Source organism: Scyliorhinus canicula, chromosome 10 (assembly GCF_902713615.1).
Source record: "Scyliorhinus canicula chromosome 10, sScyCan1.1, whole genome shotgun sequence".
Lineage (NCBI taxonomy): Eukaryota > Metazoa > Chordata > Chondrichthyes > Carcharhiniformes > Scyliorhinidae > Scyliorhinus > Scyliorhinus canicula.
In genome coordinates this window covers 71,534,760-71,549,813 of record NC_052155.1, presented here as the reverse complement: position 1 = coordinate 71,549,813, position 15,054 = coordinate 71,534,760, and the positions used below count along the sequence as shown (strand labels likewise).

General features: G+C 47.8%; 1 protein-coding gene across 3 annotated transcripts in view; it reads left to right on the top strand.

Moving 5' to 3' along the window:
- Window positions 1–15,054, top strand: part of si:dkey-181m9.8 (E3 ubiquitin-protein ligase RNF31) — a 104,004-nt gene that overhangs the window by 80,977 nt on the left and 7,973 nt on the right. For all 3 annotated transcript variants that reach the window (XM_038809166.1, XM_038809165.1, XM_038809164.1), the window contains one exon: window positions 12,311–12,479. In XM_038809166.1, the coding sequence (XP_038665094.1) occupies window positions 12,311–12,479 (169 nt within the window). The remainder of the gene's footprint in view (window positions 1–12,310; window positions 12,480–15,054) is intronic.

Below are 15,054 nucleotides of genomic sequence, written 5' to 3'. Positions count from 1 at the left end.
TGCGTCCAGAGGTGGCGATTTTTGGGGTGTCGGAAGATCCGGGAATCCAGCAGAAGAAAGAGGCAGACGTTCTGGCCTTTGCTTCCCTGGTAGCCCAGAGACGGATACTATTAGCATGGAGGGACTCAAAGCCCCCAAAGTCGGAGATCTGGCTATCGGATATGGCTAGCTTTCTCTGTTTGGAGATGTTGCACGTTTTGGTATGTGGGCAAAACGCGTTTATTGGGGTGTATTAACTTCCAAGTGCTTAACACCACTAGGCTCTGTTCTATGTATTTATTCAGCTTAGGAGTCGCCAGGTGCTGTATAGACACCGTCACGAGTATTCCAAGGTCAAGTTCAAAGTAATAAAGACGATACACCGATTAGTAAGGTCCAAACGATAATATTTATTATACAATTATAATAAATACTCATGCACACACTAAGAGACTAAGCTATGACTAAACTAAAGTAATCAGGATACTTATCTAACAGGAACAGGCAAGGTCAGGGAGCGAGGCCTTCGTCCTGGTCTTGGGCTGCAACCTTCAGCAAGCGTTCTGGTCACTGGGGGTTCTAGCGGGCTTAGTTCGCGTAGCGAGCGTCGTACTGGCACTTACGGTTCGGCGGCTGGTGCTCGACGGCTGGAGTCAGAGTGTATCTTCAAGGTCTTGGTCAGGGCCGGAGCACGGAATAACAGACCGGACAACACGAGGTCCCTGTCTTTTATAGGGATCCCATTGTCCTTCCCTCTTCTTGGGCGGGCTTTAACCTTTGGTTATCTATTGGGTCAATTCCTCATCGATACTGTTTGAATTCCCCAATGCGAGGGGGTCTCCGTGATGGGGGGGGCGTTTCTTATGCCCTTTTGTTTGGAGGTTTCTGGTGCCTCGATGTCTGGGCCTTGATTCAAATGTGTCCATTCAGAATCAAATGTTTCTATTGTGTGGGTGTTCAGGTCTGATTGCCTCATTAGCATGCAAAGCGTTTTGCCATTTGCACCTAGCTAAGGTCTTCTCACCTGAGCCCAAACTGGTTTCTGTTACTTGCAGAATGCAAAATGCTGTCTTTGCAGACTGCTGTTTTGGCTAAACTGCCTGTTTCCCTGCAGTCTTAGCGCTTGGCTTACTTTGTAGCTCAGCGTCCATTTTAGGTGGCTACATTCCCTCCTTGTGATCCTCACAATCAAAATATTGTGAAGGATCACCTATGTACGTCGCCTTGAGTGCATCTGGGTTGCCTTCTTTGTGTCCCCTGACCTCTTGCCAGTTCCTGGGCTACTCTATCTTAAACTATGGGAAGAAAATTTTTACCTTATATCTCTACTTGGCGCTATGTCAAAGGGGACATGCATTACCATAAACTGGGAACCTCTACCTATCACAATTATCCTTAACTTAACTTAAACATTTCCTCACACTCTAAAACCTTAACCATTCACACCACAACATCACACTTCCCAACTCGGCAGTCGAGTATAGGACAATATAATACAGGGTCGAACTTTATTTACAGAGTGCTTTATTCATCATGGGGCAAAGGGGATTGATGAAATCGGAAAATAGGAGATCGAACTCCATAGACGGAAGGGCAGGAACGGGAGGCTCTCCTCTTCCACTTCCTCAACCTGAGGGTCTGTACAAGTATGGCGAGGATCGCAATCACCAGTAGTGATTCGATTACGTATGACATGGAGTACCAGGTCTGAACCTCACTGATCAGAGCTGAGCACTGGGGAGTGGCTGTACGGGAAACATTTACGGTGGGGGTTGTGGGGGAAACGTGTCTTGCTTCCACACAAACAGATATAACAGTTAACAACAATAGGTGAGCTTCCATCATCTTCAACTTGGTTTTCCTTCTTTCTTCCTCTTGTATGGACAATCCTTGCTTCGATCCCTGTCTCGTCCTTCGAAAGCTATGGGATCAAGCACAGTATCTGTCAATACACAGTTTAAGATCTTTACCTGTTAGTGCATCTGTCTTTTAAATTCCAATTGACCCTTTAAAAATGACTGGCCAAGTCACACCCTGTGACTCCCCTCATTTTTTTTTTCAAAAGCGAATTTGAAGACCAGAATACACCTAACAATCCTTCTCCTGCGAGCCGTCTCGCAGGCTTTGCTAGTTTACCATCCGAATGTTCCCGGATGTAAATAGCATGTGGGATGGCTGCCTAACGAAAAATGAAAACAAAATTTTGAAAGAAACGTCCGAATGAGTTGCGTATGGGCCGCGACGGGTACGAGTTGGATGGGATCCCCGGGTAGGGCGTGCTGTGCCATACCCGAGCTTGGCTGACCAAAGTGGGTTCTCAGACAGGGCGGGTCCTCAGTGCCGTTTGTCCACTGCCTGAGTAACCTGGAGTAAACGGGTAAGAATGTGTTAACCGTGACTTGCAGCCTCTATTCGCCGAATAGAGGGGCACCTAAAAACAATGGAGGAGCCAAGATGCTCCTTCATCTGAAAACAGGGAACAAGTCGTGAACCGTGTCGGTTCACCAGAGGATACAACTGAAGTCCTCAGAGGTTTCGGCAGAGAAACTATAGTGCGTGTAAGGTGGTCACAAGCCTTACAACTTGAAAAGATCTCTAATCAAACTGGTTTGGGAACTGAAGTTCTCAAAGGTATCGGCGGACAAGCTAACGTGTATGTGAGGTGGTCACAATCTTTTCAGCTGAAAAGAAGATGTCCATCCTCCAGCTGAACCATTTATATTCCTGAAAGACAAACAAACATAAAACGATAGACAAACATACGTGCAGGTTCCATCAGAAAGGACATCGTTTCCCTCAAACGATTCCTATTTTACATCATCTGGACACCTCACTTTTCCTCTGTCTCTGTGAACAGGGTCACAAAGGGGTTGCCGTATCGGGATTCAGACACCGTGTCGTCCTGCTCTCCCGGATCCCACACCCTTGTGTGGATCAGGCATGCTATTTTCGAATTGTGTGACCGGGGGTCACTATCGTCATTGCGGACAAGTCTGTATGAATTGTCCCTGTGCCATAGTGTTGTGTCAAGTGTGGTGTCGGGGTAGTCGGGGTCGGGTGGTGGTTCTGGGTTTTTAAGGTAAGTGACTTCCATGGGGTCACTGGAGTCGGGGTCGTAGTTGGTGCAGTGTGGGCTGTATGGCTGTGTGCTGTCGCTGTCCTCAGAGTCAGTGTCTGTCCTGCTGTCTCTGCTGTGGCAGCTTGTGGGCGTGTCGGGGCGTGGTCTGTCGTGGTCTGTGGGCGGAGTCATGGGCGAGTCCGTTGATGAACTGGTCTGTGAGGGGGATGGTGGAAAGGTGTCTCTGGTGGGTGGGGTGAAGTGTTCTGCTGCGTCTAGCAGGACATGGTGAGCATGGTTGGCCTGTATTCCATATGCCTTTAACTGGTTGATATGGAACCACGCGGTCTTACCATTAGGATATTTTATCCTATAAACTGAGGGGCTAATTTTATCCGAAATTGAGTATGGGCCGGAATATTTTGGAGCCAAAAAACTGCTGGGGTTGTAAACAGATAACATTACCTGTTGCCCAACCTGGAATTCTGTGGGGTGTACGGTCTTATTAAAACAAGCTGTGCGTTGTTGGCAGCGTTTGCCTAGCTGAACTGCGGCTGCAATCTGTGCAGACCTCACAGTCTCAACCAAGTCTTTAACCGTCTTTTCGTGTGTGAGGGCCGTCACCTCGGGGCTGGTCATGTCCAGTCCTAAAAGGAATTCTGTCCCTTTCATAGGGCGTCCGGTCATGAGTGTGTGTGGTGTGTAGCCTGTGGAAGTGGAAACAGTGTTCCTTATGAACATGAGTGCAAATGGGAGCACTGAATCCCATGTGGAGTTATTCTCCTGAACCATTTTCCTAAGGGTAGTTTTTAGAGTCCGATTCATGCGCTCCACAATCCCGCTGGACTGTGGATGATACGCAATATGAAAATTTTGTTTTATTCCAAATATTGTCAGGACGTTCTTCATGACCCGTCCTGTGAAGTGAGATCCCTGGTCCGAATCGATACTTCGGGGTAAACCCCATCTCGTGAAGATGTGGTGGGTCAGGATCTTTGCAGCTGTCTTAGCTGTATTTGTTCTAGAGGGGAATGCCTCTACCCATTTGGTAAAGGTGTCGATGACCACCAGAACGTATTTATAGCCATTCCTACAAGGGGGCAATGGTCCTATGAAATCGATCTGGAGGTTTGTCCAGGGGCCGTTAACTGGGCGAGTATGCCGAAGTTGTGCCTTCTTAGAATACCTCTCCGGGTTATTCTGAGCACAAATAAGGCAATTCTCAATATAATGCGTTACATCAGTCCTGAGATTAGGCCACCAACAGAGTTGCCTGAGGTGCCTCGTTGTTGCATCAATTCCCTGATGCCCGTGGTTATCATGGAATAAAGCAATCATTGCATTCCTGTCCTGCTGCGGGACCACATAAAGTTGTTCCTTTATGATCACACCCTCATGTGTGGTCAGTGCGTGTTTAAATCTCTCGTACTCTGGCACAAAGTTGCCTTTAAAAACCTCCCTGAGGTCCTTATCCTGCTTCTGTGCTGCTACAAGATCTTTAATATCTGTCTGTGAGATTTGGACGGCGCTCACAGGGGCGCTAGCTGGTGCGCTAGCTGGGGGGGTCCATAAGTGTCCTCGCCTGGAACCTGCCTTAGCCAGTGCGTCGGCTTTTACATTCCCAGGGGGGGATGACCTATGGTGGCTTCTTACTTTTATTATTCCGAAGGTCCTGTCCCTCGCTTTTTCTAAAATATGCTGGAGTAGAGGGGCTGATGGAAGGGGTTTCCCGTCTGCGGAGACAAAACCTCGTGTCCTCCACAGGGGCAGAAAATCTGTTAAGCTATTACAGACATATAAGCTGTCTGAATATATGTCTGCTGGGCTGGGGAAAGAAGCGGGGTGGTCCACTATATAAGCTATGGCCGCGAGCTCTGCTGCCTGCGCGCCTAAGTGACCGGGTAACTTTAAAGCTATCTCTTCGAGAGCGCGCCCCTGCGCGTCCTCTACATAGATGCCGCATCCTGTGATACGCTCACCTTCTAAAACTGTGGATGAACCGTCTACGTAAATCCTCAGTGGTCCACACGTGTCTGTGGGTTGGGGGCTTTGTTTTGGGTTCCCTATCTTCCTGGGGGGTGTTTTTGCTATAAAGGGTCCTGTGTTATGCAGGGGAGCTACAATTTCACAGTCATGGGGCTGTCCGGGGTATTGGAGGTTGTCTGCTAAATATGTGTGTGTGCGGGTCCGTTTTACTGTAATGTCCCGTCCTTGTAAGAGTAGTGTCCACCTAGCTGCCCTAATCTGGCTAACTGAACCGTCCTTCAGTCGACCGTCTAGGAGTAACTGTGTGGGGGTGTGCTCGGTCAGAATAGTAATGGGGTTGAGTCCGGTAATGTATGAGAAGTATTGTACTGCCCAGAAGACAGCAAGGAGGTGCCTCTCGCAGGCAGAGAATCCTTGTTCTACCGGTTCTAACAGTCGGGAGGCATAAGCCACTGGTCTTAGCTGCTCGTGCCGTTCCTGAAGCAACACGGCCGAGAGGGTCAGATCGGTGCTCGCTACCTCTATTGCATAGGGGGAAAGTTGGTCTGGGACTAGCAGCGCGGGTGCTGCGCTAAGGGCTCGTTTTAACTCTTCCACAGCCTCTGTATGCTGCGGAAGCCATTCCCAGGGGGCTCCTTTCTTAAGGAGGTCTGAGAGTGGGGCGGCTTTTGTCGCGAATCCGTCGATGTGGTTCCGACAATAGCCAACCAGTCCTAAAAACGACCGGAGGGCCGAAACATTTTGGGGAAGGGGCAATTTGACAATCGAATCAATTCTTTTGAATTCGATCTCGCGTTTGCCGTGTGTGATGACTGTTCCCAAATACATCACTTTACTTTCCAAAATCTGGGCCTTTCTTGGGTTAACTTTACATCCAATTGAAGTCAACAGTTCCAGGAGTTCGGCCAGAAGCGTAATGTGCTCTGCCTTTGTGTCTGTCTGCAGTAGTAGGTCGTCTACATACTGTACCAGACATTCGGGGCGGGAGAATTTCTCTAAACCACTTGCCAACTGTCGGTGGAAAATGGAGGGGGAATTGTGGAATCCTTGTGGAAGGCATGTCCACGTATACTGCTGCGATTTGAAAGTGAAGGCAAATTTGTACTGGCACGCTTTTGCCAATGGTATTGACCAGAATCCGTTACTGATGTCCAATACCGTGAAGTATTTGGAGTTGAGTCCCTGCTTGAGCATGGTCTCGGAACTAGTAGCTACCGTTGGGGCTACTGCGGGGGTGACTTTGTTGAGTTCCCGATAATCGATGGTCAGACGCCATGATCCATCAGGCTTCCTCACTGGCCAAATAGGGGCATTATTGGTCGAGGCTACCGTTCTGAGCACACCTTGCTCCAATAAGCTTCCTATCACCTTTTCTATTTCCACCTCTGCTTCCAGGGGAAATCTATACTGTTTCTGTGGTCGGGGGTCCTGTCCGGTAACGTGAACTGGTCCAGTCATTCTGCCACAGTCATGACGGTGACTTGCAAATGCTGTCCTGTGTTTATTCAGTAGGGCTTTTATTTGTCTGTCGGAGTGGAGTGTAGTCAGGTCAAATGAGTACTCTCCCACTGCGCTAATCCGATTAGCGTAGTCTCCTACTGTGAGGGTGGCTGGTGCTCTGTCTGATCTAGCCATTCGCCAGACACACTGGTTCACTGGGTCGAACGACAAGCTATGAGCGTTCATAAAATCTATCCCCAGGATGTGTTCTGCTGTCCGGGGAAGATTTACTAAAACAACGGGGTGTTTGGTTGAGATGTTCCCTAGCTGGATCGCTACGGGTGCTGTGATATGTCCCTGCTGCGAGTGTCCGGTGAACCCGCTAAGTGTAATGGTGGATGTGGTCGGCCACGTGTCTGCGTGTGCCGTGGTCGTAGAGTTAATGGTGGTGCGGGAGCCTCCTGTGTCCCAAAGTAACTCTATGGGCTTCCCTTTTACTCTCGCTGTGACTACGGGTCTCCCTGATGAATCCCATAGTGTGTCACAGACCCAAGTGGGGGAGCCCGAACACCGTCAGTTCGTCTCGTCCACATTGGTGGGTCCTGACTGTACTGCTATATTGTGGATGGGTTTTGCCTTACTGCGGTTCAGAGTGCCTGTCTGCTGGCCTCTCTGAGATCGCTGGGGTGCATTGCATTCTTTTGCCCAATGCCCTAACTGTCCACAGTTATAGCATTCCTGTCCTTTCTGCTGTGGGCTGCTCTTCCCTTCATTTACCCATGCGGGTTTCTGATGCTCTCTCACTGCCTGAATATCTGCTGCAGCCTGAGCCTCTTCTGGGGATTGAACCTTACTCTTTCCCTGAATTGATTGCTCCCAAGCGCGGGACAACCTTTTCAGGACCCATTTCTCATTATGGGCCTCTTCTGAGGGGTCATAACTGTTGCAAGCGCTCTGTCCTGCCTCTGTCGCGTGTGAGATTATGGTGCGCGTCCATTTGACCATATTTTCCCGGTTCAAATGCGCTCTATTTAAATCGCCGAAAACTGCGTTGAAATGAATCCACAGCCTTCCTGCGAATGCTGTGGGGTGTTCGGATCTTTTCTGCCGGCACTTATTAAGTCCTTCTACGGGGTCACCTCGATTATACCCTATGGCATCTAAAATGGAGGTGTGCATCTCCTCTAGGGTGCCTCCGGCAACGTTCTGTGGGTCGGGGAGGGCTGCTACTACTGACTGGTCTAAGCTCAGCACGGTGAGCTTAACCTGCTCTCTCTCATCCAGGCCGTACATTGTAGCCTGCTGCTTTACTTTAGCAAAGAACTGGTGGGGGTCTGCAGTGGGGAGGAACGGAGTGATCTTCTCACATGCGTCCCTGAGCTGGGTTACAGTTAAGGGGGTGGTGTAGGTTATATCTGGTGCGCCTTCTGTTATAGCTTTTCTCTGCGTGGTTACTGGATTCATGGGTGCGGTTATGATCTGATCTGTTGCGCTGCTGGCGCACATGTTCCCTGAACATATCGCTGCGCTGTCTCACTTAATTCTTGCCAATCTGGGGCATTTTCTCCATCTAGCTGGGTTCCAAAGGTGCTTTGAAACCCATTTTGCACCGAAAGCAGCGATTGCAGCTCTGCAATCTGCTTCCTGCATTTCGCGTGATCCACAGTACTTTGCCTTTGCTCTGTGGTTGCAGCATGGAGTGCTCTCAAAGCTGCTTTGAGATCAGAGCATTGCCTCTGCAAAGCCTCCACCTGCTTGTCTGATTCCTCTCTTATCAGAACGGCACGTTGCACGTCCTGATAAGCCTTTTCGTACTGGGTCTGGGAACTGCTGAGATGGGCTAGACAAGACTGATGTGCCCTCTTGGCATCATCCACCTCTCTACCTTTCTCTGCCAACTTCCCTCTTAGATCCAGATTTTCCTTCTCAATGTCCCTGACATCGACCTTACTCATTCGGTTCCTTTCTTCTAATTCTGCCCGGAGCGTCCTGACGACCTCCTCTGTGCCTCGCAATTGTGCCAAACAGGACACAATCGCCATCGGCTTACGTGCTTTACTAAGGTTCTTTTTGTGAATTTGAGAGAGGTTCTCCCACCAAGTATGTCCTATACTTCCGGGACCTGTCTCCTCATTTGAACAAAACTCTTTCCAAAGGGGCCATCCCTTTCCTTGCAGATACTTGCGGAGTTCCAGCTCCCACGTGGGACACTGACCTACCCTGCTACTGCTGCTGGTCGCTGCGACCACAAACCTTTCTGGATTCATGAGGCGTTCCATTGCCTGCATGGCCATTTTCTCTGACTCACTTTTAGTTAATTTGGAACAGGGGGTTGCTGGGGTTGTGTTTCAAGAAACGGGTACGGCTTACACTATGTTCCGTTCACAAAACTACCGAAAGTTTGTCGCAACAAAAATGCTTTCAGTTTTACCTTACAGCCCTGTCAGTACGCATGCACTAAACACACTTCCGAATTACGCTTATTAGTTTGAACACCTTGAATACTCGTGATTTTCTTTACTTTCTTACTCTCTCTGTAATTTGGAGTTCTAATTCAAATTTCAGGGTCCTGGACGGTGTGGGGTTTCCACTTACAACCGTGTCCCGGCGGAGTCGCCACTAAATGTTGCACGTTTTGGTATGTGGGCAAAACGCGTTTATTGGGGTGTATTAACTTCCAAGTGCTTAACACCACTAGGCTCTGTTCTATGTATTTATTCAGCTTAGGAGTCGCCAGGTGCCGTATAGACACCGTCACGAGTATTCCAAGGTCAAGTTCAAAGTAATAAAGACGATACACCGATTAGTAAGGTCCAAACGATAATATTTATTATACAATTATAATAAATACTCATGCGCACACTAAGAGACTAAGCTATGACTAAACTAAAGTAATCAGGATACTTATCTAACAGGAACAGGCAAGGTCAGGGAGCGAGGCTTTCGTCCTGGTCTTGGGCTGCAACCTTCAGCAAGCGTTCTGGTCACTGGGGGTTCTAGCGGACTTAGTTCGCGTAGCGAGCGTCGTACTGGCACTTACGGTTCGGCGGCTGGTGCTCGACGGCTGGAGTCAGAGTGTATCTTCAAGGTCTTGGTCAGGGCCGGAGCACGGAATAACAGACCGGACAACACGAGGTCCCTGTCTTTTATAGGGATCCCATTGTCCTTCCCTCTTCTTGGGCGGGCTTTAACCTTTGGTTATCTATTGGGTCAATTCCTCATCGATACTGTTTGAATTCCCCAATGCGCGGGGGTCTCCGTGATGGGGGGGGGGCGTTTCTTATGCCCTTTTGTTTGGAGGTTTCTGGTGCCTCGATGTCTGGGCCTTGATTCAAATGTGTCCATTCAGAATCAAATGTTTCTATTGTGTGGGTGTTCAGGTCTGATTGCCTCATTAGCATGCAAAGCGTTTTGCCATTTGCACCTAGCTAAGGTCTTCTCACCTGAGCCCAAACTGGTTTCTGTTACTTGCAGAATGCAAAATGCTGTCTTTGCAGACTGCTGTTTTGGCTAAACTGCCTGTTTCCCTGCAGTCTTAGCGCTTGGCTTACTTTGTAGCTCAGCGTCCATTTTAGGTGGCTACAGAGAAAATGAAGTTCGCCTTGAGAGGGTCACTGTTAGGGCAACCGTCCGTCGACTTCTTTGCGGAAAATTAATCGTCAGCAGAAGTGGGGGGAGGGGGGGGGGTGTTAGTTTAGCTTAGAGTAGGGGGTTAATAAAGGTGGGACCTGTAAGGGAGGAAGATGGCTTTTGCACTATGTTTATAGATTCATGTATAATGTTTATTTTGTTGTCGCTGTAAAACCAAAAAACACCTCAATAAAATGTTTATTAAAAAAAAACTTTGTTTGCAAAAGTACTGGCGTATAAGAGTGAAGAAACCTTATTGCATAGAGCGCACGCTGGTTAGTACTGCTTCCTGACGGCACCGAAGATCCGGGTTCGATCCCGGCTCTGGGTCACTGTCCATGGGGAGTTTGCACATTTTCCCCGTGTCTGCGGTGTCTGCGTGGATCCCCCCCCCCCCCACACAACCCAAAAAGATGTGCAGGGTAGATGGATTGGCCACGCTAAATTGCCCCTTAATTGGCAAAAAGGAATTGGATGCCCTCAATTTATATTAAAAAAAGAAGTCTAATTGCAATCACGGAGGACCTTGGTGAACTACATCTGGAGTATTGTGTACAGGTTTGGTCTCCTTATCGAAGGAAGGATATACTAGCCTTGGACGAAGATTTACCCAGACTGATTCCTGGAATGAGCCGATGTCCTGTGAGATGAGATCGAGTCAACTTGGACTAGAGATTGAGAGATGATCTGATTGAGACATAGAATTTTTTTAAGGATTGATTGTGTAGATGTTGGCAGATATTTCTCCTGGGTGGGGAGTTGAGATCTGGAAGTTGAAGTCTCAGAATAAGAGATTTGGTATTTAGGACAAAAGTGAAGAAAAGGCTCTTCTCTTGAGCGTTGTGAATATTTGTAATTCTGTACGCCAAAGGGCTGTGGATGTTCAGACTTTGAATATATTCAAGAGAGGAAATGATGGCGGTTTCGATACAAATAAATTAAAGGAAGGGAGTAAGCGCAGGAGAATGAAATTGAGGTTGTCGATCATCCATGACTGTACTGAATGTCTGAGCAGGCCCACGCGTCCAGTTGGCCTATCCCTGCTCTTATTTATGTTGATCACATCAGAATTATATTTTACAGTCGTTTGCTGCAAACCAGATCCTTTGAATCTCTATCTTGGATTACAATCTTTCACTAAACATCAACGGTTTACCTTTCATTCATTACATCCTTTAATTTTAAGATGCTTTTTCAAAGTCAGTTCATCTCATCTCTTTCGCCATTTTCAAAAGAAACCAAAAAAAAACAACTCTTTCACCCTTTTCCTTTGCCATCCTCCTGAATCCCCTCTGACCTGCCCAGGATCTCCTGTCTCCTTGCATAGGTGTTTATGCTGTTGCTATTACCATAGTTGTTGTCTCAAAATAACTGGGGCGGGATTCTCTGAGCCTCTGCGCCGAAATCACGACCGGCCCGGGGGCGGAGAATGGGCATTGACGCCGAAATCCGGCGTGAAGCCACTCCCGCGATTCGCACGGACGCGGGTAGGGGGCCATTGAAAGATGCACCCGTGGCGATTCTCCACCGAAAACTGGCCGAGTTTCCGATGGCGTGGTTCTAACCACGTTTTGCCTGTCGGAAATGGCCAGTGGCGGCTCTGGAGTTAGTCCGCGGCCACCCTGGTGAGGGGCGGTCTGATCCTTCACCGGGGGAGGGGGGGGGACACCTCACGGCCAGGCTAGTGATCGGGGGCCACCGATCTGCAGGTGCGCGTAATCTCAGGAGGTGGGGAGCCTATATTCCCGGGGCCGGTCCACGGCGTGAGTCCGCCATGTCGCACAGGGCGGCCGCCAAAGTCGCACTTCCGACTGGAAGTGTCGGGCCCCATATCGGCATCCAGAGCTGTGAGGAGTACTCCGGGGCTCTGCTAGCCCCCTTCAGGTAGGAGACTCTGAAGAAAGTTTTGACACTGCAGTGGGGACATAGCCCCATTATTGCAGAATCCCTCCCCTGATTTTTATAAATTCAAACTACTTCTCCAAATTTATTTTGACTTGTACCTGCATTTGATTTCTAATGAACAGAATGTACTCTCTTAAACTGACTTCTAACCAGAATAATACTGGTTACGTTTTGCATTGTAGTTGGTGTGAGATATATTTAATTTATGAAAACAGTTTAAAAATGCACTGGGGTGGGGTTATGGAATATGAAGCTTTAACAACACGTTTGTACAAAGACTTAATTGTCACAACGCTCTCATCTTCATTTTAGAATCCATTTTAAACAGCTTTTGGTGGAACAGATTAATAAAGGTTCTTTGGACCCAGCTGTATTATACAGCAAAGAGGAAATGTTAACGGAACTACAACGTTGGGGTGTCACTATCCCTAAACAACAAGTGAATGAACAAGTAGAACAATTTACACAAAGACTAAGAAATGTAAGTAATCAAAAATTACAATTAATGCATCGGCTGACATCTATTAATACATTAGTAGACAATTCTGCACCAATGATCAAATTATGTATGTGACTACATCTCCCGATTTTGTTTCTCATAAGAACATAAGAACTAGGAGCAGGAGTAGGCCATCTGGCCCCTCGAGCCTTCTCCGCCATTCAATTAGATCATGGCTGATCTTTTGTGGACTCAGCTCCACTTTCCGGCCCGAACACCATAACCCTTAATCCCTTTATTCTTCAAAAAACTATCTATCTTTACCTTAAAAACATGTAATGAAGGAGCCTCAACTGCTTCACTGGGCAAGGAATTCCATAGATTCACAACCCTTGGGTGAAGAAGTTTCTCCTAAACTCAGTCCTAAATCTACTTCCCCTTATTTTGAGGCTATGTCCCCTAGTTCTGCTGTCACCCGCCAGTGGAAACAACCTGCCCGCATCTATCCTATCTATTCCCTTCATAATTTTAAATGTTTCTATAAGATACCCCCTCATCCTTCTAAATTCCAACGAGTACAGTCCCAGTCTACTCAACCTCTCCTCATAATCCAACCCCTTCAGCTCTGGGATTAACCTAGTGAATCTCCTCTGCACACCCTCCAGCGCCAGTACGTCCTTTCTCAAGTAAGGAGACCAAAACTGAACACAATACTCCAGGTGTGGCCGCACTAACACCTTATACAATTGCAACATAACCTCCCTAGTCTTAAACTCCATCCCTCTAGCAATGAAGGACAAAATTCCATTTGCCTTCTTAATCACCTGTTGCACTTGTAAACCAACCTTCTGTGACTCATGCACTAGCACACCCAAGTCTCTCTGAACAGCGGCATGCTTTAATATTTTATCGTTTAAATAATAATCCCGTTTGCTGTTATTCCTACCAAAATGGATAACCTCACATTTGTCAACATTGTATTCCATCTGCCAGACCCTAGCCCATTCACTTAACCTATCCAAATCCCTCTGCAGACTTCCAGTATCCTCTGCACTTTTCGCTTTACCACTCATCTTAGTGTCATCTGCAAACTTGGACACATTGCCCTTGGTCCCCAACTCCAAATCATCTATGTCATCTGTCTTCTTTGCTACCCGTTCAAGGGGTTGTCGCCATGAAAACCGTGACTCAATTCTGTTTCCAAACTCTGCTCAGGACCAAAAAACAGTCCTGATTTCTATTTCCTGTCCCCAACTCAAAAGTACAGCCCCTTGTCTTTTTCTTGATGTTCAGGCTGAGGTACATTATTGGCAAAGCACAACAAGAGCTTGACTCAGCATCCAACATTCGACACCGGAAATGGAAGTGCTTGATGTCTGAAACGGCTAGTCGTTTACCCTGTAGCATTAATATCCCTTTACTCAATATGCACAGAATTTGAAAAATTGGCTCTAATATGTATTAATTTTGATGATATGAGGACCTCAAATTTTCTTATAGCCAGCAATAGAATGGAGGCAAAAGTTTGGCAGAAGTTGACTAGAAGGTGTTGTGTTATGTAATTTGAAATAACATAAGCTGCCACTTGATGCAGTTTTGAGTAAAAGATGCTCCAGACTTTGAAGTGAGTTCAATGTGTTTTATTACACTATTAGCACAGTTCTCAATTAGTTCGACTCTGCTAATGTAAATGTAGTAACTCAGTCTAACTGAACCAGCCTTGCTTAAGCCACGTGCTGGGGTGTGATGTTGGGGATACACCTGTCTCACTCTGTAGATGTTGGTCTGTGGAAAGAGGCGGGGTGTGAATGCCTCATCCCTTTTATAGTGTGATACCATCCCTGAGTGTCCTGACTGCTCATTGGTCGTGTCCTATTCTATGTGTTCATGAGCTGCATGTTTGCATATCATGACATCTCCCCTTTTTTTATGTTTTGTTGGCGTATGTGAATGGATTTACATGTGAATGAGTCTGTTTAACGTGACTGACTGAGGACAACAGAACAGAGCAAACAAAACAAACGTTCACAAGTCCAGTCTCTGAGGCTCGCATCTGATCCTGGTCGACCGCTGGAGAGGTGATGGAGGGGACGACGGCACCTTGACAGGCGGGTTGGAAACCTGACTGGTGGCCTTGTAGTGCGAGGTATCGGGAGGTGGCAATTCAACATATGGAAATGGAGGAGAAAGTGCTTGCGGGCAGGCAACTTCGCGCAGTGCCCTTCGATTCCTTTGCACGATGAAGCCATCAGTCATACATACAACATAAGAGTGGCGCGCGGCCTGTCGAACAACGACAGCTGGGACAGACCACCCACCATCCGGTATCTTGATCCTGACAGTGTCTGCCGGGGATAGCACGGCCAGATCGGTGGCATGGGCATCATAGCCCTGCTTTTGACGGTCCCTGAGCTGCTGCATCTTCTGCAGAACCGGGAGGTGATCCAGGTTGGGCAGGCGTATGGCTGGAAGCGTTGTCCGCAGGTCCCTGTTCATCAGGACTTGAGATGGCGACATGCCAGTGGACAATGGAGTCACCCTGTACGCTAGAAGTGCAAGGTGCATGTCGGAAGCAGAGTCCGTAGCCTTGCAGATGTGCACTCCTTTCTCGGCTTTT